The sequence below is a fragment of the Palaemon carinicauda genome, chromosome 38 (genome assembly GCF_036898095.1).
Source record: "Palaemon carinicauda isolate YSFRI2023 chromosome 38, ASM3689809v2, whole genome shotgun sequence".
NCBI classification, from domain to species: Eukaryota; Metazoa; Arthropoda; class Malacostraca; order Decapoda; family Palaemonidae; genus Palaemon; species Palaemon carinicauda.
In genome coordinates this window covers 39,665,313-39,692,135 of record NC_090762.1, presented here as the reverse complement: position 1 = coordinate 39,692,135, position 26,823 = coordinate 39,665,313, and the positions used below count along the sequence as shown (strand labels likewise).

Below are 26,823 nucleotides of genomic sequence, written 5' to 3'. Positions count from 1 at the left end.
AACCCTTGATCGTAGGAGCTGATAGGGATCTTACGTTCCTTAGATGTAACAGGAAGTCAGCAATCTGGGTTACATTGGTACTGGTTGAGGAAAACTGCATTGGCCTTGCACCAGCTTCGGAAGACTTCCCATTAAGACTGATAGACTCTGAGAGTGGATGTCGTCCTTGCTCTGGCAATCGCTCTGGCTGCCTCCTTCGAAAAGCCTCTAGCTCTTGAGAGTCTTTCGATAGTCTGAAGGCAGTCAGACGAAGAGCGTGGAGGTTGGGTGTACCTTCTTTACGTGAGGTTGACGCAGAAGGTCCACTCTAGGAGGAAGAGTCCTGGGAACGTCGACCAGCCATTGCAGTACCTCAGTGAACCATTCTCTCGCGGGCCAGAGGGGAGCAACCAACGTCATCCGTGTCCCTTTGTGAGAGGCGAACTTCTGAAGTACCCTGTTGACAATCTTGAACGGCGGGAATGCATACAGGTTGAGATGGGACCAATCCAGCAGAAAGGTATCCACGCGAACTGCTGCTGGGTCTGGAATCGGAGAACAATACAAGAGGAGCCTCTTGGTCATCGAGGTAGCGAATAGATTTATGGTTGGCTGACCCCACAGGGCCCAAAGTCTGCTGCAAACATTCTTGTGAAGGGTCCACTCTGTGGGGAAGACCTGACCCTTCCGGCTGAGGCGATCTGCCATGACATTCATATCGCCCTGAATGAGCCTCGTTACCAGCGTGAGCTTTCGATCTTTTGACCAAATGAGGAGGTCCCTTGCGATCTCGAACAACTTCCTCGAATGAGTCCCTCCCTGCTTGGAGATGTAAGCCAAGGCTGTGGTGTAGTCGGAGTTCACCTCCACCACCTTGTTAAGCTGGAGGGACTTGAAGTTTATCAAGGCCAAATGAACTGCCAACAACTCCTTGCAATAGATGTGAAGTGTCCTTTGCTCCTGATTCCATGTTCCCGAGCATTCCTGTCCGTCCAGTGTCGCACCCCAGCCCGTGTCCGATGCGTCCGAGAAGAGACGGTGGTCGGAGGTCTGAACAGCCAAAGGTAGACCTTCCTTGAGAAGAATGCTGTTCTTCCACCACGTTAGAGTAGACCTCATCTCTTCGGAAACAGGAACTGAGCCCGTCTCTAGCGTCATGTCCTTTATCCAGTGAGCAGCTAGATGAAACTGAAGGGGGCGGAGGAGGAGTCTCCCTAACTCGATGAACAGGGCCAGCGATGAAAGTGTCCCTGTTAGACTCATCCACTGCCTGACTAAGCATCGGTTCCTTCTCAGCATGCTCTGGATGCATTCTAGGGCTTGGAAGATCCTTGGGGCCGACGGACAAGTCCGAAAAGCTCGACTCTGAAGATCCATACCCAAGGAGACAATGGTCTGGGATGGAACGAGCTGAGACTCCTCAAAATTGACCAGGAGGCCCAGTTCCTTGGTCAGATCCATAGTCCATTTGAAAATCTCCAGACAGCGACGACTTGAGGGAGCTCTTAAAAGCCAGTCGTCTGACGGAGCCGGACACAAGATCATGATACTGCTGCACAGTCTGTAAACTGTCAATCATGGGCAAGCGAGGAAGTACAGTGACAACCCGAATCTGTCTAGACTGTCTGGGTCGTACAGACAACTCCTTAACGGGTTGCTGAGGTTGCCGCACTGCGTCACAACAAGTCCCTTCTGTTGGTTGTTGAACGTCTTCCCCGTGACACATTGACTCCGTAAACAAAAAATCCTCTAACAAGGACTAAGCTTGGACTGCATGTCATGCAACACAGCTCAAGGTCTATGGGAGCAGGTGTGGTAACAGACGGGATTAGCGGCTGAAGTGTAACCATTACCTTCCCTGTAAGCATGTTATGCTTAAATAAAAGTCCATAAGAGGTTATGCAGCTAAAGGCTCCCTCCAAATGACAGAGTCCTCAAGGGAATATCAGAAGGAGGGAGAAAAGAACTTTCTCATCTACAGGGACCTTATCCTAGAAAAGCTAAGTTCTCTGAGTGAGGGTTCACTGGTGCAAAGCAGCAGACTAGAAGGCAACGTTATGAAACTGCTTGACAGTCTAGTGAGTTGGCAACAACCCAAGATGTGTTGAGAAGCATGCGGTAAGGTATGCAGAGCATGATGTATGCAGAGTATGCTGCTGAATGCAGAGCATGCTGTATGCAGAGCATGTTGTATGCAGAGCATGCTGAATGCAGAGCATGCTGAATGCTGAGCATGTAGTAAGCAGAGCCTGCTGTAAGCAGAGCCTGCTGAAAGGAAAGCAGAGCGTGTGCATGGCGTTTAACATTTCTCAGAAATTCCATGACCAGTGCTAGAGTGCTTTATGCATGCTTGCATGGGGTTTAAACCATGGTATGCTGAACAGCAGAGTCAGAACGAGCTGGAACAACAATAGTGTGGTTTCCTCTTCAAGACTCCGATGAGGGAACACCTGAGGCTCAGTCTGCAAAGGCTGAATAAAAGACAAGCAGAAGGAAGGCGCATGGGTGGAGGAGGCTGACTCCTAGCATGAGTGGTTGAACCCAAGGGTTGCGCTTGCTGAGCGGTTGGCGGAAGCGGAGTAGCAAGTTCCAGTTCCTGTGGTGTGAGCGGAGCGCGATGAGGAAGAGGCTGCGCAGAACAAGGTAAATGTCTCGCAAGCTGAGGCTCATGAGGCGCAAGGCTAAGGTGTTGTGGTGCTTGCCTTATGGAGGGTTGAGCTCGCTGCAGCAAGAGCTGAGGAAACTGACTCATGGACGGGAGAGGTTGTTGTACCTCAACCGAGTGTTGCATCACTGGTGGAGCAGCAAGTGGAGGAGGAGGAAGAGAGGTATAATCCTCCTGATCCCAATGTAAAGGTTGCCTTAAGAAAGGCGGAGGCTGAACACCACAGGGAACAGCAAACTCAGCACGTGTCTCAACATCGTACGCCTGGCAGGTGGAACTGCTGGCAGGTGGTACTGCGATCAGGCGGAGAGAGTGTAGGTGGAGGGAGTGTAGGCGGAGGCGGAGGAGCAACACTCTCAGCCCGACACTCACGCATCAAGTCCGAAAGCTGTGCTTGCATGGACTGTAGTAGAGTCCACAACATCATACGCCTGGCAGATGGTACTGTGATCAGGCGGAGCGAGTGTAGGAGGAGGGAGTGTAGGCGGAGGCGGAGGAGCAACACTCTCAGCCCGACACTCACTCATCAAGTCCGAAAGCTGTGCTTGCATGGACTGTAGTAGAGTCCACAACATCGTACGCCTGGCAGATGGTACTGTGATCAGGCGGAGCGAGTGTAGGAGGAGGGAGTGTAGGCGGAGGCGGAGGAGCAACACTCTCAGCCCGACACTCACTCATCAAGTCCGAAAGCTGTGCTTGCATGGACTGTAGTAGAGTTCACAACATCGTACGCCTGGCAGATGGTGCTGCAACCAGGCGGAGCAGGTGCAGGCTGGGCGAGCACAGGCGGAGCAGGTGCAGGCTGGGCGAGCACAGGCGGAGCGAGAACAGGTGGAGGGAGTGTAGGCGGAGGAGGAGGTGCAACACTCTCAGCCCGACACTCACGCATCAAGACCGAAAGTTGTGACTGTATGGACTGCAGTAGAGTTAACTTGGGGTCGGCAGACACTAAGTTCTGCTGAGGTAAAGCCTTAACAGCAGAGATCTGTTGTGGCAGAACCTTACTCCTCTTAGGCGGAGTGTAATCAACTGATGACTGAGGAGAGTCAGAGCTAACCCAATGACTGCATTCGGGTTGTAAACTTTAACTTCGTACGTCTGGCATAGGTCTGGACTTAACGTTTAAGAAGTCTTGAGACCTGAGACCAGCGTTACTCTGCTTTTATTTTCTCCCCTAATCTCTTCTGCAGACGAGCAAAATAAGGGCTCAATCGTCTGCGGGTGGGAGTGACGGTCTCGGTAAGACACGCCCACAACCACCGAGAATACTTCTGTGCGCCGATCAAGGCCTGCTGAACCCTTATGCCCTTCGACATTGCTTCTCCCCTGGGCTTGAGAGCTTGCAAGAGGTCCCGGACTGGGAGGACGACTGGCGCGCACAAAAGTACCCTCACGCACTAATCACTTATCACTTTGATTTCTGTTTGCACTTATTTCACTGAACTCGAAACTTTAAGTGGTTTGTACCTGAAATACGCAATTCTATCCTTTCTCAAAGTTAGTAATTGCGAAAACAGAATTACAATGTAACAGAAAAATCTAATGAAAGATAATTCAGTGGTTGGAAAGAGACTAAACACTAGATCACTCTAGAAACGTTTAGTTTCTTCCCCTAAAGAGACTAGGGAGAAGAGCAAAAAACGATAACGACGTTACTCGTACGCCTGGCAGGCTTGAATGAAACGTTTATCCTCTTTCTCCCTCCGTCTCTATCTCTCTCTCTCTCTCTCTCTCTCTTGACTTAGAACCTGAGAGAAGAGCCCAATCATATATATCGTTAAAACATATTATTGTTAAAGGAAAAAAAAACTGAAAAGTTCCTTTATTAGGATCAAAACCATTAAGTTAAGAAAGAATGAACAAAACGCTAGACACGGTTACTCTTACTGCAACGTGAAACCGTGAACATTCTTTCTCTATCGTAACGATAGAGTGCAAGTTGAACGTTCTGTACGTCAACAACTGCAGAGACAAAACAAAACGTTAGTTCAGCTTTGAAAACAGTACGAGACTGTCAAAGAAAAACTTTCAAACTCTGTGGCGGAAATAGCATAATATGTTAACAGGTAAAACCGAAATGACGGGCTCAAAGTTTATTAACTTCGGTAAAAGACCGCCTACTATTAGGAAGGTCGAATATAAACAAATATAAAAATTAATTTTAATGAGTTTATAATAAAAGGAAGTTAATCGAAGAGGCCTATAAGAGGCGGAGAGATATAAAATAAATCTATAACTTTGTTAAGCAAAATTAAGAAAGAGAGTCTATACTCTCTTAGACACCAACACTTCCGTCTAAGGGAAGGGTCGGCCATTGAAAAGTGAACGAGAGTTCATACTCTCTCGTCACCAAAATTAATCAAATTAATTCCAAAAGCTAACTAAGCTAATATAGAAGTTTCCAGTAAAGCGACAGCCGAAATCAAAGAGAAATACTTCACCAAAGTCGTGAAAATACTCCAAGAACATAAGCATATCCCAGAACGTCTTGCCGGAAGCACGACAGAGGAATAATTGAGGAGGTGTCAACAAGAAGTACTTGAGTACCTGGCCACAGGTGGCGCTGGTAAATACACCCCCTTCTAGTATTGTGATAGCTGGCGTATCCCTCCATAGAATTCTGTCGGGCAACGGAGTTGACAGCTACATGATTATCGGGTAAGTTTAATATTGAAAAACAAATATTGATACAAACACACTTGTGTGCGTATGCTCAAACACACACACACGCACGAGGAGACACGATCGGCGAGGAGGTAGAGATGGTGACTGCGATAACATACCGTAACTTACACTACGGAAATTTTAATCTAACTTAGCTTATTTACTTTTTTTTTTATTTTTATATTTCATATTTTATACATTTTTTTCTTTTGATTTTTTATTTTCATCACTTTCAGTGACGAGTTACGGTATGTTATCGCAGTCACCATCTCTACCTCCTCCCAGACCGTCTCTCTTACTGCGTTGCAATTTTTGCACCTGTGTGTGTTTGTGCATACGCACACGAGTGTGTTTGTATCAATATCACAAATTTTAAGTAATTTGTATTTTTCCTAACAATACTTACCGAAGAAACACTTTATAGGAGATTACTGGTAACTCCTCTCTGACGACCAGATTTTTACGTAGTTTCCCCCTACTTCCATGTTCTATACTGTCCTGAATAACGGGAAATAACATGACCTGGGGGCATTGCCCAGGCAGGTCGCCCGTCTTTGAGAAGCTCTCCCCAGTATGTTTTATGTAATGAACAAAACCACGAGGTCAGCGGGGCACTGCGGGGACGGTTGGGGGGGCCCTAAACCTAAAGTGTTTCTTCGGTAAGTATTGTTAGGAAAAATACAAATTACTTAAAATTTGTGATTTGTTCCGACACAGAGACTTACCTTGAAACACTTTATAGGAGACTTACACCTTAGGAGGGGGGAGTGCCCTTTAGCCCTGACCCCGATGGACAGTAGGGAAAACTACGTAAAAGACTCATTAAGTGTGATATAACACTTACCCTTCTGCAATATCTTCGTTGTGCTTGATATGGCGAATTTTCGTCTTGTGTAATGAGCGATATTTCTTGATGACGACTGACGGTACGAGAAAGTTAGAAAAGGGGGGAAAATAGAACTCGGCTCCTTGTGTCTAGATACTTTATGTTTCGCGATTGAGCCTGGGGCTTGAGCCGTCAAACCGAATGCAGGGCTGAGATGACCGGCCCGATAGAAAACCCGTCCAGAGACTTTCTCGTACAGTCCTTGAGATAATGTGCGGTGAAGGTCGACTGGTTGGACCAAGTTCCCGCTCGAAGAACCTGCGCTACTGACATGTTCTTTTCAAACGTTAGAGAGGTGCTAATGCCCCGAACATCGTGAGCTCTGGGTTTCCCCGGTGTAGGAAGACCTTGTTTCAAGTAGGCTTGCGTGATCACTTTCCTGAGCCAGAACGAAACCGTATTTTTGGATATGTTTTTCTTTATTTTCCCCATGAGACGAAGAGATTCTTGATAGACGGGCGGAGGTTTGCCGTTCTCTTAAAGTATTTCCTAATAGTCCTGACCGGGCATAATTTTAGGTCCTTCGGGTTTCCTTTATTCGGGATTGCCGGAATCGAAAAACTCTCAAACCTCGGATCCCACACCGAGGGGTTCTGAGTCTTGGCGACGAAGGATTTGACAAACTTAAAGGTTACTTCCTTCCATCCCCTAGTGTGTTCCACCTCGAATGACAGTCCGTGTAGCTCGCCCACCCTCTTAGCCGAGGCTAATGCTAGCAAGAAGACCGCCTTGAGCGTGAGATTCTTGTCATCGATGTCCTTTAAGGGCTCGAATGGTGGTTTCCGTAACATATCTAGGACTCGCGCTAAGTCCCAACTCGGGATTCTAGGGGCGGAAGGGGGGCATGATTGTTCGAACGCTCTGATAAGCATGGAGATATGCCTGGAGGAGCCGAGATCTATGCCCTTGAGAAGAAAGACTTGACCCAGGGCCGCCCGAACTCCCTTGATCGCTGGAACTGACATGTCTAACTTGTCCCTGAGATAAACCATGACGTCGGCTATCACGGGCACTGACGCTTCCAAGGGCTCTAACTTCTTGTCCCTGCACCACTTCACGAATACCGCCCACTTAGACTGGTAGACGGCTGTGGATGATTTCCTCCGGTATAGCGACATCCTCCTGGCTGTCTTGCCGGAGTACCCTTGCTTCTTCAGGAGCCGCTGGATAATCTCCAGGCGTGAAGACGAAGGGCTTGCGGGTTTCTGTGAAACCGCTGAAAGTGAGGTTGTTTTAATAGGTCTGACCTGCCGGGTAGAGGCCAAGGAGGTAGGACGGAGAGGTTCCTTAGGTCCGCGAACCATTCTCTCTCCGGCCACCAAGGCGCTACCAAAGTCATCCTTAGGTTGGTTGCTGCCCTTACTCTGTTGAGGACCTGCCTTATCAGGGAGAAGGGGGGGGAGACGTACACGTCCAGTCCGTCCCACTTGTGCTGAAAGGCGTCTTCCATTGCCGCCTTCGGATCTGGGACGGGAGAACAAAATACGGGGAGTTGCGCGTTCAACCTTGTTGCAAACAGATCCATTACCGGAGATCCCTACATCTGTATAATGTAGCTTGCCACTTGTGGGTGTAGGGACCATTCTGCTGCTACCACTTGCCCCACTCTGCTGAGGCCGTCTGCTAGGACGTTGTTCTTCCCTGGGATGAACCTTGCCGTCAGGATGACGTCCTTCTGTTCCGCCCATTTTAGGATTTGAAGGGCTAGTTCGCACAACTCTTTTGATCTCAGTCCCCCCTCCTTCTTCACGTAAGCCACCACCGTTGCATTGTCTGACATTAGGGCCACCGAACGCCCTCTCATGTCCTCCTCGAAGTGGTTGCAGGCTTCTTGGACCGCTTCTCATTTCCAGGATATTTATGTGTAGGGATTTCTCCCCCTCTGACCATGCCCCCTTTTCTGTCTTTTCCCGGAGATGGGCTCCCCACCCGTCCTTCGATGCTTCCGTGAAGAGAAGAACCTCCGGAGGTTGGGAGGACAGTAGCATCCCCCTTAGGGTGTTCGACCGATCCTGCCACCATTCCAAGGCCTTCCTGGACTCCTGAAGGAGAGGGACCACAATGTCCGGGGAACTTTTCTGGTTCCAATGTTCTTTCAGGTTCCATTGAACCCTTAAGTTCTGTCTCCCGTGAGGTACCAGCTTCTCTAGGGACACCAGGTGCCCTACCAACCTTTGCCAACCCTGCGCTCTTCTGGGGCGACCCAGAAGGAAGGGCCGGAGCACTCGATCCAGGTTGTCCAGCCTTTCCGTGGTTGGGAATGCCTTGACCTGTAACGAATCCATGACCATTCCAAGGTACGTCCTCCTGTTGGATGGGGTTAGCTGTGATTTCTCCAAGTTGACCACGATGCCCAGGGTCTTGCACAATTGAAGAAGATCTTCGCCCTGTTGTTTCAAGTCTTCCTTTGAGGATGAAAGGAGTAACCAGTCGTCCAGGTACCTGATCAGTCGAATGCCCCGTTCGTGGGCCCATATGGGGACCGTCGTAAAGACCCTCGTGAATACCTGGGAGACTGTTGAAAGACCGAAGCATAGGGCCTTGAATTGTAACACCTGGGTACCCCACTTGACCCGGAGAAACTTCCTGCTCGACGGATGAATGGGCACTCGGAAGTAGGCGTCCTTGAGGTCTATAGAAATCAAAAAGTCGCCCTCTCTCAAGGACGCCATGACCGTTCTTGGAGTGTCCATTTTGAAGGTCACTTTCCTGAGAAACCTGTTGAGGGCTGACAGGTCTATTACAGGTCTCCACCCTCCTGTCTCTTTTTCCACTAGGAACAGGCGGCTGTAGAACCCCGGACCCGGGAATGTCACTGTTTCTAAAGCTCCCTTCTGCAGCAACGTCTTGACTTCTTCGTCCAACGCTGCCCCCTTCGCCAGGTCCTTGGGCACCAACCAGTCTGCCTGCGTTGCTGGAACTAGGGGGGGTGTCTCTTCCATGAAGGGGATCCTGTAGCCCTCCTTTAGTACTGTAACTGTCCACGGATCTGCTCCGTGGAGCTTCCATGCTTGCCAAGTGAGTCTGAGGCATCCCCCTACCTGAGGCTTGGGCAGGGGAGGGGGGCCTCCCATCTTATCTCCTACGGGAAGAACGGCCTGTTCTCCCCCTCCTGGAGGAGTAGAAAGAAGACCTATACGTTGGGGGGTTAGAAGATGAACCTCTTCGGGGGGGAACCACAGAGGAAGACCACTGTCCTGACGAGGATTCCCTCCTTCCTTGAGTTGGTGTGGTACGCGCGGCCATGGGTGCTTCTGTCACTGGCCTCCTGAAGATGGGGCGGCGTGCCGCCTGTGGCTTCAGGGTAGGTAGCTCCCTCTTTTTGGCCAACTTCTCCACGACCTCTTCCGCCTTCTTCGTCGGAATAAGCTGCTCCCCCCAGACGGAGCAGGTCTTCAAGGCTTTAGCTTCTCTGTCAGGAATCTTAATGGGAAGGTTCTTGACTAGGGCGTCTCTTCTCCGGAGAATCCAGTTTGCGGAGAGAGCCAAAGACTGAAAGGTCAGGAATTTAAGGGCGCGGCTACCTGACCCCAGCAACTCATTCAGAGCCTCCCGTTTTGCAGGTTCCATGGTGTCTGTAGGAATCTGGGTGCCTACTAGGGTGGTGGCCCACCAATCCAGCCAGGAGGCCATATTAACTAAGTCCTTGGACATCTCCTCCATCATTGCCGACTCGGAAGGGGAGAAGAAGGTAGATGCTGCCGATGCCCTCCCGTCGGAGATGCCCTGGCACAGGATGTCTATGGTTTCCTCGGTCTTGTACGCACCGGTCGGCCTATTTTCTAAAGAGTAGTATTTCGTCTGCGACTTCAAACCCTGTAGGAGCTTTGCTGAGCTGTGACCCCTGCAGGAGTCGCTATTGCGGGATATGACCTTATCAATGTGAGTCTTTCCAATCCCCACGTTACTGGCCTCGGGAAGAGAGAGAGAGGACTTTTTCTGGGCGGGGACCGCTATGAACTTGTTCAGGCCTGAAGTCCAGGGTTCTTCCTCTTGAGTGGCGGGTTCTATAAGGTTGTTATAACCCCTAATTAAGGCAAGAACTCTCCTGTACGCTGGGACTTCCCGTCCCGAGATCCTGTGGGAGACCGCAAGGGGAGTTCCTCCACACAGACTGATCCCCATTCTCCTGGAGGACCTGGACGACGGGACGGGCTCCTCCGTGAAACAGATCGACGGGGGTGCCAGTCCCTGTCTATCATCTCGATGGGGAGACCCGTCTAGGCTGTCCATCCTAGGCAACGGCTCCCTCCACTGAGCGGATGGAGTGGCTCTAGGAAGGGACTAGGCCTACAAGACGAGGTCCTCCGCCCACCGGCTGACTCTCTGGCGGGGTTCTTGGCTTGTATGGAGGGGAACGGGGACTTCCCGTCCCGAGATCTTGTGGGAGACCGCAAGGGGAGTTCCTCCACACAGACTGATCCCCATTCTCCTCGAGAACCGGGACGGCTCCTCCGTGAAACAGATCGACGGGGGTGCCCGTCCCTGTCTATCATCCCGATGGGGAGACCCGTCTAGGCTGCCCATCCTAGAAGACGGCTCCCTCCACTGAGCGGATGGGTTGGCTCTAGGAAGGGACTTAGGCCTACAAGACGGGGTCCTCCGCCCATCAGCTGACTCTCTGGCGGGGCTCTTGGCTTGTATGGAGGGGAACGGGGACTTCCCGTCCCGAGATCCTGTGGGAGACCGCAAGGGGAGTTCCTCCACACAGACTGATCTCTCTTCCTCCTGTGTCGTCTCCGACGTTCCTCGCTTGAAGGGCCCGAAGGATCGAGCCCCGATGCGGATCCAGGGTGAAGGACTAGCATAGGACCTCTTCCATGTCCAGTGGGGACCTCAACGGCGTCCTTGGTACATTCCACGCCAGCGGATCCCTCCGCAGCTGAAGCGCCTGAGGCCTCTACCCATGAATCTGGTGATAAGAAAAAAGGAACATTATTAGGCCACATGGGGTCCTCCGCCGAGACGCCGTCCCTACGAGAGAGACGTGTCCCTCGGACCCCCACACACTCACCTGTAGGCGCCTGATCTGCCCTGAACAAAGAAGGTTCCCCCCACAACATCTCACCCTTGGGAAGGAGGCACCAACTTCTTACACTTCAAGGACTTACCTCGTCCCCTACTCTGGGTAGGGGAGAAGAATGCACTCAACCTGCCCCCTCTCCTGCCGACGTCGCAGGGGAAGACATGCTAGTTTCCCTAGGAGACCTCTTCGAGTCCGTCTTCATCGTGCCGCATTCTGACGGCGAACTGGCTTTGACAAGAAAGCCCAACACGAATACCCGGCTCTAGGCCCAGGACAACGGCGATCGTACTCCAAAGCACACACAGAGATCGCTAAACCCAAGCATAAAGCAAGGCAAAGCACTAAAACGCCAATAAAAGCACAAAGGAACGATCCTAAAAGAACACAGATAAGGCACTAATCACTCGTGAAGGAATCGAGACCATGTAGTAACTACATAGTAACGCGCACAAAGGGGGTCGCACAGAGAATAAGGAGCGGTGTGTGTGAACACAACGCGACCAGAAAACATACTGGGGAGAGCTTCTCAAAGACGGGCGACCTGCCTGGGCAATGCCCCCAGGTCATGTTATTTCCCGTTATTCAGGACAGTATAGAACATGGAAGTAGGGGGAAACTACGTAAAAATCTGGTCGTCAGAGAGGAGTTACCAGTAATCTCCTATAAAGTGTTTCAAGGTAAGTCTCTGTGTCGGAACAAATGTGTTTTAGTTAATAAAGGAATTCAGAATAGAGAACTGAGCATTCGACGCTCAATGGAGTAATGTTTACTTTGTGTGTCGAAATAAAATTCGGGTGTAGAGTCAAAAATTTGCTCGAATTTTACTTTGGATGTTGGAAAATTCGGATGTAGATACGTTCGTGTGTAGAGGTTCCATTGTATGTAGAAAACGTAGTAAAAGGGTTAACGACCTCCAGAGAGAGAGAGAGAGACCGTTGGCAAACTATCCTACGCTGAACCCCACCTTCCCCGTAGGAAAAGAGGAGTAGCGGAGAAACCATAAGCCCAGCGATGACGATTCCCCACGGCGCCCGTGGAAGGAGCCGACCGAAGGACCAAGGAAGAGATCGCGGTCCATGAAATTACATCGTAGTGGCCTGACTGCCGCCGGCCACACGGTGATATCGTACACACACACACACACAGCACGAACACTGAAAAGGAAACGTACTGATTTCTATACTCAAATATATACATAAACATAAAAATATGTTTACATATATACATGAGTAAAGAAAAGTAAGTAATTAAGTAAAGACAAAACAATAAATGGCTGCCATGCGAGGACAGGAACAGAGACATCCGTTCATCGTCCGAGCCAAAAGCAAAGTGAGTTAGTTCACCAGTGTGTGAGGGGGGAGGGGTAGCTAGCTACCCCTCCCCTACCCCTGCTAACTAGCGCGGGGTAGTTAACCCTCGTTAAAAATCTAATGGCTCGCCATTTCAGTTACGCCGAAAGTAGTAATCCTATGTAAATAGCGAGGTTTGTATTTCGGAATAAATATTAATTTTACACATTTTGTTATTATCTTGTCACGCCCCAATTTCACATAAATACTTGCTCTGGACAAGTTTCCCATTCTAGTTCATTCATGTTTACTCTCTAGACTCCGTTGTTTTTCCGTTAACCAATCACGAACCCATACGTATGGAAAATTTGCACAAGAGGGGGGGTTAAAATTTCCCAAACCCCTTCCATTATCTCTTCAAGTGGTCTCTTCATAACCCTAACAACAAATCCTTTTCCGTGGAAACCTTTGTCCTAGTCAGGTCTTTGTTATTTCAAGTGAGGTTTTTTTCATATTTTACGATGGAAGTTATAGAAACTTGTAACGGCTGCAGTATTCCATACTTAAAAGCATTTGCTAAATTTCATGGGGAATTTTTTGATACGTCATCCAATGTTGATAATTTCCTTAAATCACATAATGTAATACCCCAATGTTTAGTGTCCCAAGTGCCGTTCATAGAAGTTAAGACGTCAGTCTCAACACCCCAGTGACCCACAAGTATTGTCGTCTGGGTCATAAAAGTAAGTCATTAATTTCTTTAATTTTAATGTTTTTAGCGTGCGGAGCTCAACATTACCGTTTGCGAGTACATACGAGCTTGATTTTTTATTTTTATGCGAGCGAAGCGAGCCAGTGGCGGAACAAGATCCATTATATTTAGTGTTGTTAATGTTAGCGTAAGATTGCAAATATTAGTAAATGTTAATGTAACGTTGCTAATATGCGTAGCATTGCAAACGTTAGCAATGTCAGCGTAACATTGCTAATATTAGCGTAGCATTGCTAACGTTAACAATGTTAGCGTAACATTGCTAATGTTGGCGTGCGCAGTACATACGTTCTTGATGAGTGAAATGAGGACAGAATTTGAATAAAAGCCATTATATTTAAACATTTTAACAGAAAATGTTTTCCTGTAGAAAACAAAGTGATTTGACCGGTTTTCACCTTCATTTCATCCGTAACAACAACAACCAGTTCGGCTACTTGAAGTTAGTCGAACTGGTTCTTCTGTTTGTTTGCGGTTGGAATGAAGGTCAAATTCAGTTAAATCACGTCATTTACTACAGGAAAACATATTTTCTGTTAGAAATGAGAATCTGTAATACAGTATAACTTAACCTATATTCTATAGAAAGTAGTTTTTTTCCCCTAGGTTTAATTGCCCAACGTCCCAAGTTAGGTATGTAGGTAAGGGCACTGCTTGTAGGTTCGGCTAGGGGGTAAATTTTAGTTTAGTTAATGTCCATTTCTAATCAACACATGAGGAACTGGCCACTGTTATACAAAGGCACCGTTTTACTAACCTTGATTAATAAAATGGCATTATAGAAACATCATAATGCAATGCCGATATGTGTAAGACGATCGTTGCTATTTAGATTCCATCAAATGATCACACAAGTTTGTGTTTTCTTCAACCACATTCTACACTTTATCAATGAGAATGCTAAGTAGACAACAAAATGATGGAACCATGCTGTCATCGCATACATCACAGGGAAAAAGCTTATGTAACGTGATAAAATTTTCCTTCTTCACTCGGTGAGTTGCTATGGTAACTGGTGTTATGGTCACTATGGTGTTGTGATCGTAAACAGTAGAATGCACGGATGCGATAGCCTTGATCCTTCTTCTTCTTCTTCCATTTTAGTAGGAGATCTGGCCCACTTCTTAGAGCCAATGTACTCCCCTGTAAATATGATACAAGATAAAATATTAGATCTGATCAATACAGTTGATAAATTTCAAGTGTTAGTCTGTTAGTAAACGTTAACTCCTTCACCGAATGTAATGAATGATATGTTCACTCACCCACATGAGGCTTATTACCTTTAGTTCAAACAATATCCATGCTCCCCCCTTCCATTGATATTGTTTTTATAGTGTAAAATATATATATCACACTTTATTAAAACCATTTCCATTTAAATACATTTACATTTATTTATAGTCAAAACAACCTCCTGTGGTTTGTCTATGACAAAATCGTTGCATTAAATGTAGTCTCTTTACAAAAGAACATGTATGTGGGTTTAGAGACTAAATTTAATCCTAATTCCTCTGTTGGATAATTAATTTTACAGATGATTATAATGTGTTTAGTAAATTAATTTTGGTTAGAAATTATAAGCAGTAGAATGGACGATTTTCTTCCTCTTCATCTTCCATTATCTGTGAATGAAAACAGTCCCACGTTTTCAAATTGTGCTCCCTTGGCAACAATATATTTCCAAATTAGGGATATATATATATATATATATATATATATATATATATATATATATATATATATATATATATATATATATATATATATATATACCCTACGCCTATTGACACAACCGACTTAGGCGGTATATCTTATCATTATTATTATTATTATTATTATTATTATTATTATTATTATTATTGTTGTTGTTGTTATTGTTATCTAAGCTACAGCCCTAGTTGGAGAAGCATGATGATATAACTCCATTAGGAAAAAATAGCCCAGTGAGGAAAGGAAATAAATCAACGATATGAGAACAAATTAACAATAAAATATTTTTAAAACCGTAGCAACATCAAAACAGATATGTCATATATAAACTATAAAAATACTTATGGCAGCTCGTTCAACATAAAAACATTTGCTGCAACTTTGAAGTTATGAAGTTCTACTGATTCAACAGCCCGATTAGGAGGATCATTCCACAACTTGGTGACAGCTAAATTAAAACTTCTAGAATACTATGTAGTAGCCTATAGAGCCTCGTGATGAGGAAGGCCTGATTATTAGAATTAACTGCATGCGTAGTATTACGAACAGGATGGAATTGTCCGTTATGATCTGAATGTAAAGGATGATCAGAACTATGAAAAATCTTATGCAATATACATAACGAACTAATTGAACGATGGTACCCGAGATTAATATCTAGATCAGGAATAAGAAATTTAATAGACCTTAAGTTCCTGTCCAACAAAGATGAGAATCAGCAGCTAAAGACCAGATAGGAGAACAATATTCGAAACAAGGTAGAATGAAAGAATTAAAACAAATCATGTTCGCCAACGGAGCAACGAGAACTTCGGGTGTGGAGGAAATGCCCCCCCCCCCCCCCCCCCCAAACTCGAAGTCACTGGCAGCAGGGTGACGGTTTTAAGGTGGGTGACAAGATATCTCTATGGTTTTTATTCCTGACGCTTGGCGGATGATCACATTGGAATTAGTAAGGACCGGGAAGGGGTCACTTGCCTTAGATAGGCACATCGCAACACAAGAAACTGGCTATCCTTTGATTAAACAAGCCAATGATATATTATATATATATATATATATATATATATATATATATATATATATATATATATATATATATATATATATATATGTGTGTGTGTGTGTGTGTGAGTGTGTGTGTGTGTGTGTGTTTGTGTGTGTGTGTGTGTGCGTAATTTAAGAAAGGAATTCCATATTCTATTTATTTATACTACGAGTCAGAAAGAACCTGAGTTGTAAATTCAAATGATCATCTCTATTTGAAATATATATATATATATATATATATATATATATATATATATATATATATATATATATATATATATATATATACATATATACAGTATATATATATATATATATATATATATATATATATATATATATATATATATATATATATATATGTTATGATTTAGAATATTCGAAAGACGTTTAAAGCGCAGAGTTTAACAAAAATGGAAACAGAATATTTTAACTTATTTCTTAAAGTTTCCTAACAATGTAGAAAACCTGATGCAATTCTCTAAATTTCTTAAGAATGTGTAATTATCGATTAACTGGTAACTGTTTGTGGTTTCAGGATTACTTGCTTATATATAAAATCTTTACGGTTCAGTAACTAGATAAAGATTAACTTAAAATTCACTCAAAATAAAAGCTGAAATAAAATACAAAATTATGATGAATTTTTTCGCACAAAAAAACAAGAAAATAAGCCGAGGACATTATTACTTGACTAGTGTGCCAGAGCCGTAAAAAAACTTCTAAATATTTAGATTGATATGCACACACACACACACACGAACGTGCGCACACACACTCAACCCTTTCCAAACGACAACCCGCTGGTTCGGCAATTTGTAGGAGTGTGTGTTTCCGAGTATACTGTACCTCTCGCCCTCTCCCCCTGATCGTGACAGGAAAGAATACACACACACACACACACACACACACACACACACACACACACACACACACACATATATATATATATATATATATATATATATATATATATATATATATATTTATATATATATATATATATATATATATATATATATATATATATATATATATATATATATATATATATATATATATACACACACACACACACACACATATATATATATATATATATATATATATATATATATATATATATATATATATATATATATATATAAAATAAGCCATATATATCAATACATCAATACATTAAAATGTGGATTATCTTAACGACATCGGGATCAAAGCTCCGCGCAAAATCACTCAAAGACTATAGTATCTGACCGGCCGTGTTTTGAACCCTGGTCAAGGATACTTGTATGACATAGATCATGGCTGGGTGGTATGACCAATGTCATACTGGTATCCTGGACCAGGATTCGAAACCCAGCCGGTCAGATACTATAGTCTTTGAGTGACTTCGCCTGGGGCTTTGATCCCGAGGTCGTTATGAGAATCCAGACTTTAATGTATTAATATATAAGGCTTATTTAAATATGAAAAACACGTTTGATTTAAATGTGCAAAATTTATCACACACACATGTATATATATATATATATATATATATATATATATATATATATATATATATATATATATATATATATACATATATATATATTATACATATATATATACACACACACACACATATATATATATATATATATATATATATATATATATATATATATATATATATATATATATATATATATATATATATATATATATATATATATATATATATAAGCAGATTTGCTTTTTATTTATGTACTGTAAGGGAGATAGAATAAAAATTGATATCATGAGTGCAAAGATATGTAGGCTATACACCATTCACGATAGCTGAGGTGTCTTGATGGTGGTTGTCCCAGTTGGTAACTAACAACAAAGTTTATATCGGGAAAGAAGTGGGGGGGGGCTAATGACAAGGGGGTTACCCCTGCAGCGATTTCACGCGACCTGGCCCTTGGGGTCAACCCCCTCAGAAGTCCCCATGCACAAGGCCCCACCACAGACACCTGACAAGAGACGAGACGAAGTAGAGAGGTCTTTTTGGTGGTCCAGTTAGCCACCATAGTACCAGGTGCCATTGCACGGCTGTTATGGGTTGCCGGCGCGGCCATGAATTCTAGAAAACGTCGCAAAAGACTACATCGGTTCGACCTTTCACCTTGCTCATAATCTAAAACGTATTTAGTGGTGTGGCCTCAAAGATACCATTGTTTGGTACATTGAGAATTAGCGTTCTCTTCAAACCGGCGCCATGGAGATGCAAGTTGGACCAGGGGAGAACTTGTACAAGCAGAGGAAGTCATTTGGAGTTATCTTTCTGCAGTTGATGTTCAGCCATTTTGGATTGTTCATTGTTGTGGCTATATATGCAGCTCTTGGTAAGTTACATTTTAATATTATTATTATTATTACCATTATTACTAGCTAAGCTACAACCCTAGTTGGAAAAGTAGGATGGGCCCCAACCGGGAAAATAGTCAAGTGAGGAAAGGAAATAAATTATTTCAAGAAAAATAACATTAAAATATATATTTTCTATATAAACTATAAAAACTTCAACAAAACAAATGGAAGAGAAATAAGACAGAATAGTGTGCCCGATTGTACCCTCAAGCAAGAGAACTCTAACCCGAGACTGGAAGACCATGGTCCAGAGGATATGGCACTACCCAAGACTAGAGAGCAATGGTTTGATTTTGGATTGTCCTTCTCCTAGAAGAGCTGCTTACCATAGCTAAAGAGTCTCTTCTACCTTTAACAAGAACAAAGCGGCCACTGTACAATTACACTGTAGTTAACCTCTTGATAGAAGAATTTTTTGCTAATCTCAGTGTTGTCAGGTGTATGAAGTCAGAGGAGAATCTGTAAAGAATAGGCCAGACTATTCGGTGTATGAGTAGGCAAAGGAAAAATGAACCGTAACCAGAGAAAATTATCCAATGTAGCACTGGCCAGTCAAAAGACCCAGTAACTCTCTAGTGGTAGTATCTCAACGGGTGGCTGATGCCCTGGCCAACCTACTACTTACAAGAAATGAAATATAAAGAAATGAAACCTATTTCTCAAATGAAATTTCTGAATCTTGGAAATTACTTTTCTTTATAACTGTGTATGCGACCCGTCAAAAATTAAGGCTAAATACTTAGATATGCACACACACACCCATCTCATCAGGGTATGACTACTCTTTCTCCCTTACGGGGAAGGAGGTGTTGAGAGCTTAGCGTCATCGGAATTATAAATAAATAAATAAATATATAAAGGCCTATATATATATATATATATATATATATATATATATATATATATATATATATATATATATATATATATATATATATATATATATAGTCAGAGACTTGCTCTTTAATATAAAGGGAAGTTACATCTTAAGTATAATGAAGTTACTTTCTAAATTTTGGCTGTCACTTTTCTTCATAATAAAAAAAAAAATGTGTCAATGTAAATTCCCTTCTTAGGTACATGTTTCTGGACTTTTTACTTTTAGTTATCACTTCAAATAAATACCCCATGCGAGCTAAACCTTACCACATTTTTTTTGTGGGGGGGGGGGGTTAATTAAGAAATTAGATTTTCCGGTCATTGGATCTTCCAAATCTCAATTTTTTTTTTTCACTAGTACAATTATTAGCCTAAGATACACGTGATAAATATAATTTTCCCTTTTTATAATGAATTATTATCAATTGCTCCGCATTTCCCAATTTTTAATACATTTCTACATAGATATCATTGTATATTTCCTTGTTACCACTATTATCCTACACACAATCAATATAAATTACGAAATGATTCATATGACAATGAATTTGTTTATCAATTTTCTGCAGGATAAGATGGACATTTGTGAGATATAAAACAATACGTACAATTATTAAATCGATATTAATCAATAGATTTAAAATTGGTAATTAAATGTAAATTAATTAAAGTAAATATATGAAAACAAGTTTGAATGTCATCCCATGAAGTGCAGAAGCTACGGGACAGGCTAAGGGTTAAGAATAAAGGTTATATGTTCTACAGCACAAGCTATGGCACAGGTGAACGGTTATGAATAAAGGCTAGATGTTCTAGTGCAGAAGCTACGGCGCAAGTGAAGGTTTAAGAATAAAGGTTATACGTTCTAGTGCAAAAGCTACGGCACAGATGAAGGGTTAAGAATAAAGGTTAGATGTTCTAGTACAGAAGCTACGGCGCAAGTGAAGGTTTAAGAATAAAGGTTATACGTTCTAGTGCAAAAGCTACTGCACAGATGAAGGGTTAAGAATAAAGATTAGATGTTCTAGTACAGAAGCTACGGCGCAAGTGAAGGTTTAAGAATAAAGGTTATACGTTTTAGTCCAAAAGCTACGGCACAGATGAAGGGTTAAGAATAAAGGTTAGATGTTCTAGTACAGAAGCTACGGCGCAAGTGAAGGTTTAAGAATAAAGGTTATACATTCTAGTGCAAAAGCTACTGTACAGGTGAAGGGTTAAGAAAAATGTTAGATGTTCTAGTACAGAAGCTACGGCGCAAGTGAAGGTTTAAGAATAAAGGTTATACGTTCTAGTGCAAAAGCTACGGCACAGGTGAAGGTTTAAGAATAAAGGTTATACGTTTTAGTGCAAAAGCTACGGCACAGGTGAAGGGTTAAGAATAAAGGTTAGATGTTCTAGTGCAGAAGCTACGGCACTGGTGAAGGGTTAAAAATAAAAGTTATATGTTTTAAACTCAGGGAAAGAGACTGAATTTGGCACACAAGATTATCCAACAGCCACAAATAGTGGTCCCATACAGTACTAATTACCTGGAGTTTAAAGGTTTTTTAAAGGTCGCTCATGAATGGCAGAGGCAAGGGACAGTGACATTGCCCTAGCAATCAGGACAATGCCCTAGAGACTGACCATATACTATATGATCAGCGCCCAAGCCTCCTGTCCACCCAAGCTAGGACCAGGGAGGGCTAGGCAGTGGCTGCTGATGACTCAGCAGATAGACCTAAAGGCTCCCCCAAACTCCCCAAACTTAGCTCACAAGGATGGTAAAGTTACAGACACTAATGGCACTAACGAGTCTGAGCGGGACTCGAACCCCCGACTGGCAAACAGATGGAGATGACAGATTCTTCATTATACTACCTTGGCCTGATATCTTTCCCTCTCGAGAAATATGAATATTTCCCGTCTACAAAAGGTCCTTAACTTACTAACCTAATTGGATCCAAGAAGCCATTTTTAAGTCTTTTGTTAAATTTTGGTCTAGGGTAGGCCTAACCTGAATCCCAAGCCTATGATTTCCAGCTATAGAAGTCAGGAAATAGTCAGGTTTCATGTGAAATAGACATCAGGTTATTACAAATGTTATTTTGATTACTGTATCAAATGATATAACATTGTTTTATTTCAGTATTTTTTCATCTTATCTTTGTTATTTTCAGTTGGATTTGTGTTTGTATCTGAATGTTTGTAAGTCGAATGTTTGTAAGTAAAATGTTTGTGAGTCGAATGTTTGTAAGTCGAATGTTTGTAAGTCGAATGTTTGTAAGTCGAATGTTTGTAAGTCGGATGTTTGTAAGTTGAGGACTTCCTGTACTGGCAAACTGTAGAACGAAAGAGAAGAGCGAAATAAGGGCAATAGAGAGAGAGAGTCCTAAATAAAATTAATACAACTGGGCCAGCAATCCTATACAATAAGACATGCTTTCGAATCAGTACAATATGGAAAATAAAAGAATCACCTCAAACATGAAAAGAATAACCAATACAGGAATGGACTGATACGATGATATTTAGCAAGAGAGGCGAAGAAAATGGCACAAACAGTTGTGCAGAGACATAGATGAATCAGTCAAGAAGTGTAAGAATTTAAAGGTGTCTGGTTTCAGTTCCAATTTCATCGGAGTAGATGCTTACCAGGACGTCTGGCGGGCAACCCTAACCCCAGACTGTGGCGCCCAACCACAGCAGTGGTTTCCCCAGTAAACAGATTAAACTCACGGTCCCAAGCTGGGATCGATCTGCTGCCATGCTAATGCTAGGCGAACACGTTACCACTGGACTAACCAGGATAATTTAAGGTAACTGTTGATAACTTCCTGGTCCATGCAGGTTGAAATTTAATATAACAAAGATTAACAATGCCCTCACCTTATACATACACAACAGGCGTTTCTTTACACCTACACAGTTCAAACTCGAGGCGAATGTTTTTATGTTGAACAGGCTGACATAAATATCTTTTTATAGTTTATATATAAAAGATTTATTTCAATGTTGTTACTGTTCTTAATACATTTCATTTCAATTAGTCATTACTTCTCCTGTAGCATATCTATATCCACTCCTTACTAATGGTCTATTTTTGCCTGTTGAAGATCTTGGGCTTATAACATCCTGCTTTTCCAGCTAGGGTTGTAGCTTAGCTAATAATATCAACTATAATAATAATACATAATATTTTACCATCTCATGCCTCTTCATTAATAAAAGAATTGCAATTCTAAAGTAATGATATAGTCATGTAGTAGCTTACTTGCAGGAGTCACCAGAAACGAATGATCTAAAATAAAGTTGGAGAAAATTACTATTCAATTATATGTACACGCCCCCCCCCCCAAAAAAAAAAGAATCTTACACAAGTACATTTCCAAAAGACAACAATGCATGTACTGTATGTTGATAGGACCGCCATAACCACTTCATCATATGATCTTCATGCAACTTCCCCTGAGGAGAACAAAGAAGAATAAGTAGTGCATTGTATGTACCATAATATTACCCTTTATTTATTCTCTTGCTTGAAGGTGGCCCCAAGCCCACTATTCTATCTAATTTCTATTCTTCTTGTTTTGCTAAAGTTGTTTTTAGTTTATTTAGGAAATATCTATTTAAATGTTGTTACTCTTCTTAAAATATTCTATTTTTCCTTGTTACCTTTCCTCACTAGGCTATTTTCCCTGTTGGGGCCCCTGGGCTTTTAGCATCCTGCTTTTCCAACTATTTTTACCTTAGCAAATAATAATAATAATAATAATAATAATAATAATAATAATAATAATAATAATAATAATTTCTCCTCCTGTGCTTTAACAAAAAGATGAATGGTTATTTTGAGAATTCTGGTTTTGATATTGAAATTACCAATATTAATGTGACCAATGCAATAAGTATAAGAGGTAGAAAATCATACCCATGCGCCTTCTGTTAGGTATATAAAGTGGCCAACATTTTGAGAATTTTATTCACAAGTCATTCATTCATCGGACGACAATTAAATATATACATAAATATATATACATAAATATATATCCTTAATATATATATATATAAATAAATATATATATATATATATATATATATATATATATATATATAGCTATATATATATATATATATATATATATATATATATATATATATATATATATATATATATATACATATACACACATAAATAAATATATATATATATATATATATATATATATATATATATATATAATATATATATATATATATATATATATATATATATATATATATATTATATATATATATATATATATATATATATATATATATATATATATATATATATATATATATATACTAACAATAAAGACAATAAGTTTTAGGTTTTGAGACTAATAAATCCTTTGACTCGTGCAATCATAAGGTATGTGATGAAATTGTATTGTTTATTCTTGAATTCACTTTATGTATCAACAGCATGCTGTCAAAAAAAAAAAAATAAAAAAAAAAATAAAATAAAAAATAAAAAAGCGACATGTAACTTGCATGGGTCCTTGAAAACAGTTTTATAAAAGAAAAAAAAAATTCCAGAAGAGGTTTAGGAAATGAAAAATACACTTTACGGAGACAGCAATATATCTAGTATAATACACCCTATGATAATGCTATTAATCAAAACTTTTCAATGATAAAAGTGTATTTCACTCAAGAATGTAGGTTAAATACTCCAAAATGCGCTTGGCTTGAATCGACAATTTTATAAAATATTCTCCCCTTCTATGATAGTAAAAACAAATAAATATCCAAAATAAAACATCTTTAATAACGGTCAAAATGAAGTCATTGCAACGTCAGTTTTTTACCGTAAAATATCCCCCATAAATCTTAGCCCCCATCCTCTTCAACCATCACCAAACAATGTGTTTGCATGCCGTAGACTTTATCGCCAAGTGGAGTGAGCCGTTGTCTGGGTGAATGTTCTTCTAACAAACCTGTTGCTATTAGTGAATCAATGCTCATTGTGAACTATTGTTCTCTTACACGTAGCAAATACTTTCCGGTGGGAGGATTATATTTTGATATCTTATGAATGTCTATGAGATATATTATATTACAAACTATATATATATATATATATATATATATATATATATATATATATATATATATATATATATATATATATATATATATGCATTTATAACAAATATACTATATTTACATACTCTCTCTCTCTCTCTCTCTCTCTCTCTCTCTCTCTCTCTCTCTCTCTCTCTCTCTCTCTATATATATATATATATATATATATATATATATATATATATATATATATATATATATATATATATATATATGCAGAAGAACCACAGGGAAAATGAAAATACGAAATATACGATTAAGTCCTAACTAGTTTCGTGATACTTCTTCAGTCCTCTGAAGTATCACGAAACTAGTCAGGACTTAATCGTATATTTTGTATTTTCATTTTCCCTGTGGTTCTTCTGCATCTGAGCATCACGTTTTCCTGTGATTTTTACGCATATATATATATATATATATATATATATATATATATATATATATATATATATATATATATATATATATATATATATATATAGGTAGTAGGTTGGCCAGGGCACCAGTCACCCATTGAGATACTACCACTTGACAGTTATGGGGTCCTTTGACTGGCCAGACAATGCTACATTGGATCCTTGTCTCTGGTTACGGTTCATTTTCCCCTTGCCTACACATGCACCGAATAGTCTGGCATATTCTTTACATATTCTCCTCTCTCCTCATACTCATGACAACACTGATATTACCAAACAATTCTACTTCTCTCAAGGGGTTAATTACTGCACTGTAACTGTTCAGTGGCTACTTCCTCTTGGTAAGAGTAGAAGAGACTCTTTATCTATGGTAAGCAGCTCTTCTAGGAGAACGACACTCCAAAATCAAACCAGTGTTCTCTAGTCTTGGGTAGTACCATAGCCTCTGTAGTCTGTACCATGGTCTTTCACTGTCGTGGGTTAGAGTTCTCTTGCTTGAGGGTACACTCGGGCACGCTATTCTATCTAATTTCTCTCTTTCTTCTTTTGTTAAAGTTTTTATAGTTTATATAGGAAATATTTATTCTAATGTTGTTGCTATTCTTAAAATATTTAATTTTTCCTTTTTACTTTTTCTCACTTAGCTATTTTCCCTGTTGGGGCCACTGGGCTTCTAGAATTCTGCTTTTCCAGCTAGGGTTGTAGCTTGGCAAGTAGTAATAATAATAATAATAATAATAATAATAACAATAATGATAATAATAATAATTTATATATATATATATATATATATATATATATATATATATATATATATATATATATATATATATATATATATATATATACATATATATATATACATGTAATTTTGTGGGAATAGGTTTCTATTCCTAGACGTGGCCTGTATTTGTTCAATATGTTTTCCCTGATTAAGCTATTTTTTTTTAAATGTGGCATTTCTATATCAGTATAAAAAAAAAAATAAATAAATAAACAGTAGCCACATGTCCCCCTATGTTCATCTCGGGGTTAAAATCACTTACGCCACACAACCGGTATTAAACTTCCATGAACATTAAATGATCTGGCTGGCTTACTCTATCAATAGTGGTCCATAGGTGTACATTTTACAAGCTAAATCTGCTTTGGGGCTCAAGGGCATTCCCAAACTCACTAAAACTACAGATGGTTTCGCGTAGAAAAGAATGACAATCTTCCTTTTTATTTCAAAAGATGTTTGGGTTCATTCCTGCTAATATATCATAGAACTTTTATTTTCAATATTCATTTTACAATAGAAGGTATTTGTTAATGTACAGAGAAAGTAAATATGATGTATTAATAACGGCTGAGCTACTTAAACAGATATAAGCCTGCGCCGTAATATAAAGGGAGCCTATCTATTTCTTAAATCTGTTATTTACATATGAATAATCTTACTTCATTAATCTATTTTCTATGTTCTATCCATCTTCCCTCTTTTGCATTTTTATTTGTATTCTACTATATATTTTTGGTAAGATCTATCTAACGCATGCAGGAACTACAATCTCGTTTGGTTAGAAGCAGAGCGTTTATTGAATAGATGGATAAATGGACTTATGCGCTGGGACCGGGAGGCCATTCAACGGTGGTCGCCCTGGGAAGTGAAAATAAAGAGAGGCTGAATTTTCTCATTTCCCACTGTTATCCTTACATCAAGGGGTCGGTTACCTGATGCACCCTCTCCAATGCCTTCTATCAAAGGCATCTTTCGTCACCAAACATCTTGTCTCCATATCATCCTTCACCTTAACTCATCACCTAATTCTCAGTCTCCCTCTTGATCTTCCCCCAGTAGCAAGTTCCTCCCAAGTCCTCATCACTCCACCCCCTCCCCCTCCCATCCATCCTTAGTAATGACACTCTTCTCACCTCTATAATCATTACTACGGCCGCAATTCTTTATATTTCCTCATTTTCCAATCTTTCAAGC

At 41.2% G+C, this 26,823-nt stretch overlaps 1 protein-coding gene and 1 long non-coding RNA gene across 2 annotated transcripts in view; one reads left to right on the top strand and one right to left on the bottom strand.

The window, feature by feature from the left end:
- Positions 1–14,351, bottom strand: part of LOC137630573 (uncharacterized) — a 74,757-nt gene extending 60,406 nt beyond the window's left edge. Inside the window, exon 1 of the long non-coding RNA XR_011041735.1 lies at positions 14,039–14,351. This is a non-coding gene — a long non-coding RNA (uncharacterized lncRNA). The remainder of the gene's footprint in view (positions 1–14,038) is intronic.
- Positions 14,352–18,056: 3,705 nt separating this feature from the next.
- The window catches only part of LOC137630149 (TWiK family of potassium channels protein 7-like), an 18,589-nt gene continuing 9,822 nt past the window's right edge, over positions 18,057–26,823 (top strand). Inside the window, exon 1 of the mRNA XM_068361604.1 lies at positions 18,057–18,413. Coding sequence (XP_068217705.1) covers positions 18,287–18,413 — 127 coding nt within the window. The 5' untranslated portion in view covers positions 18,057–18,286. The remainder of the gene's footprint in view (positions 18,414–26,823) is intronic.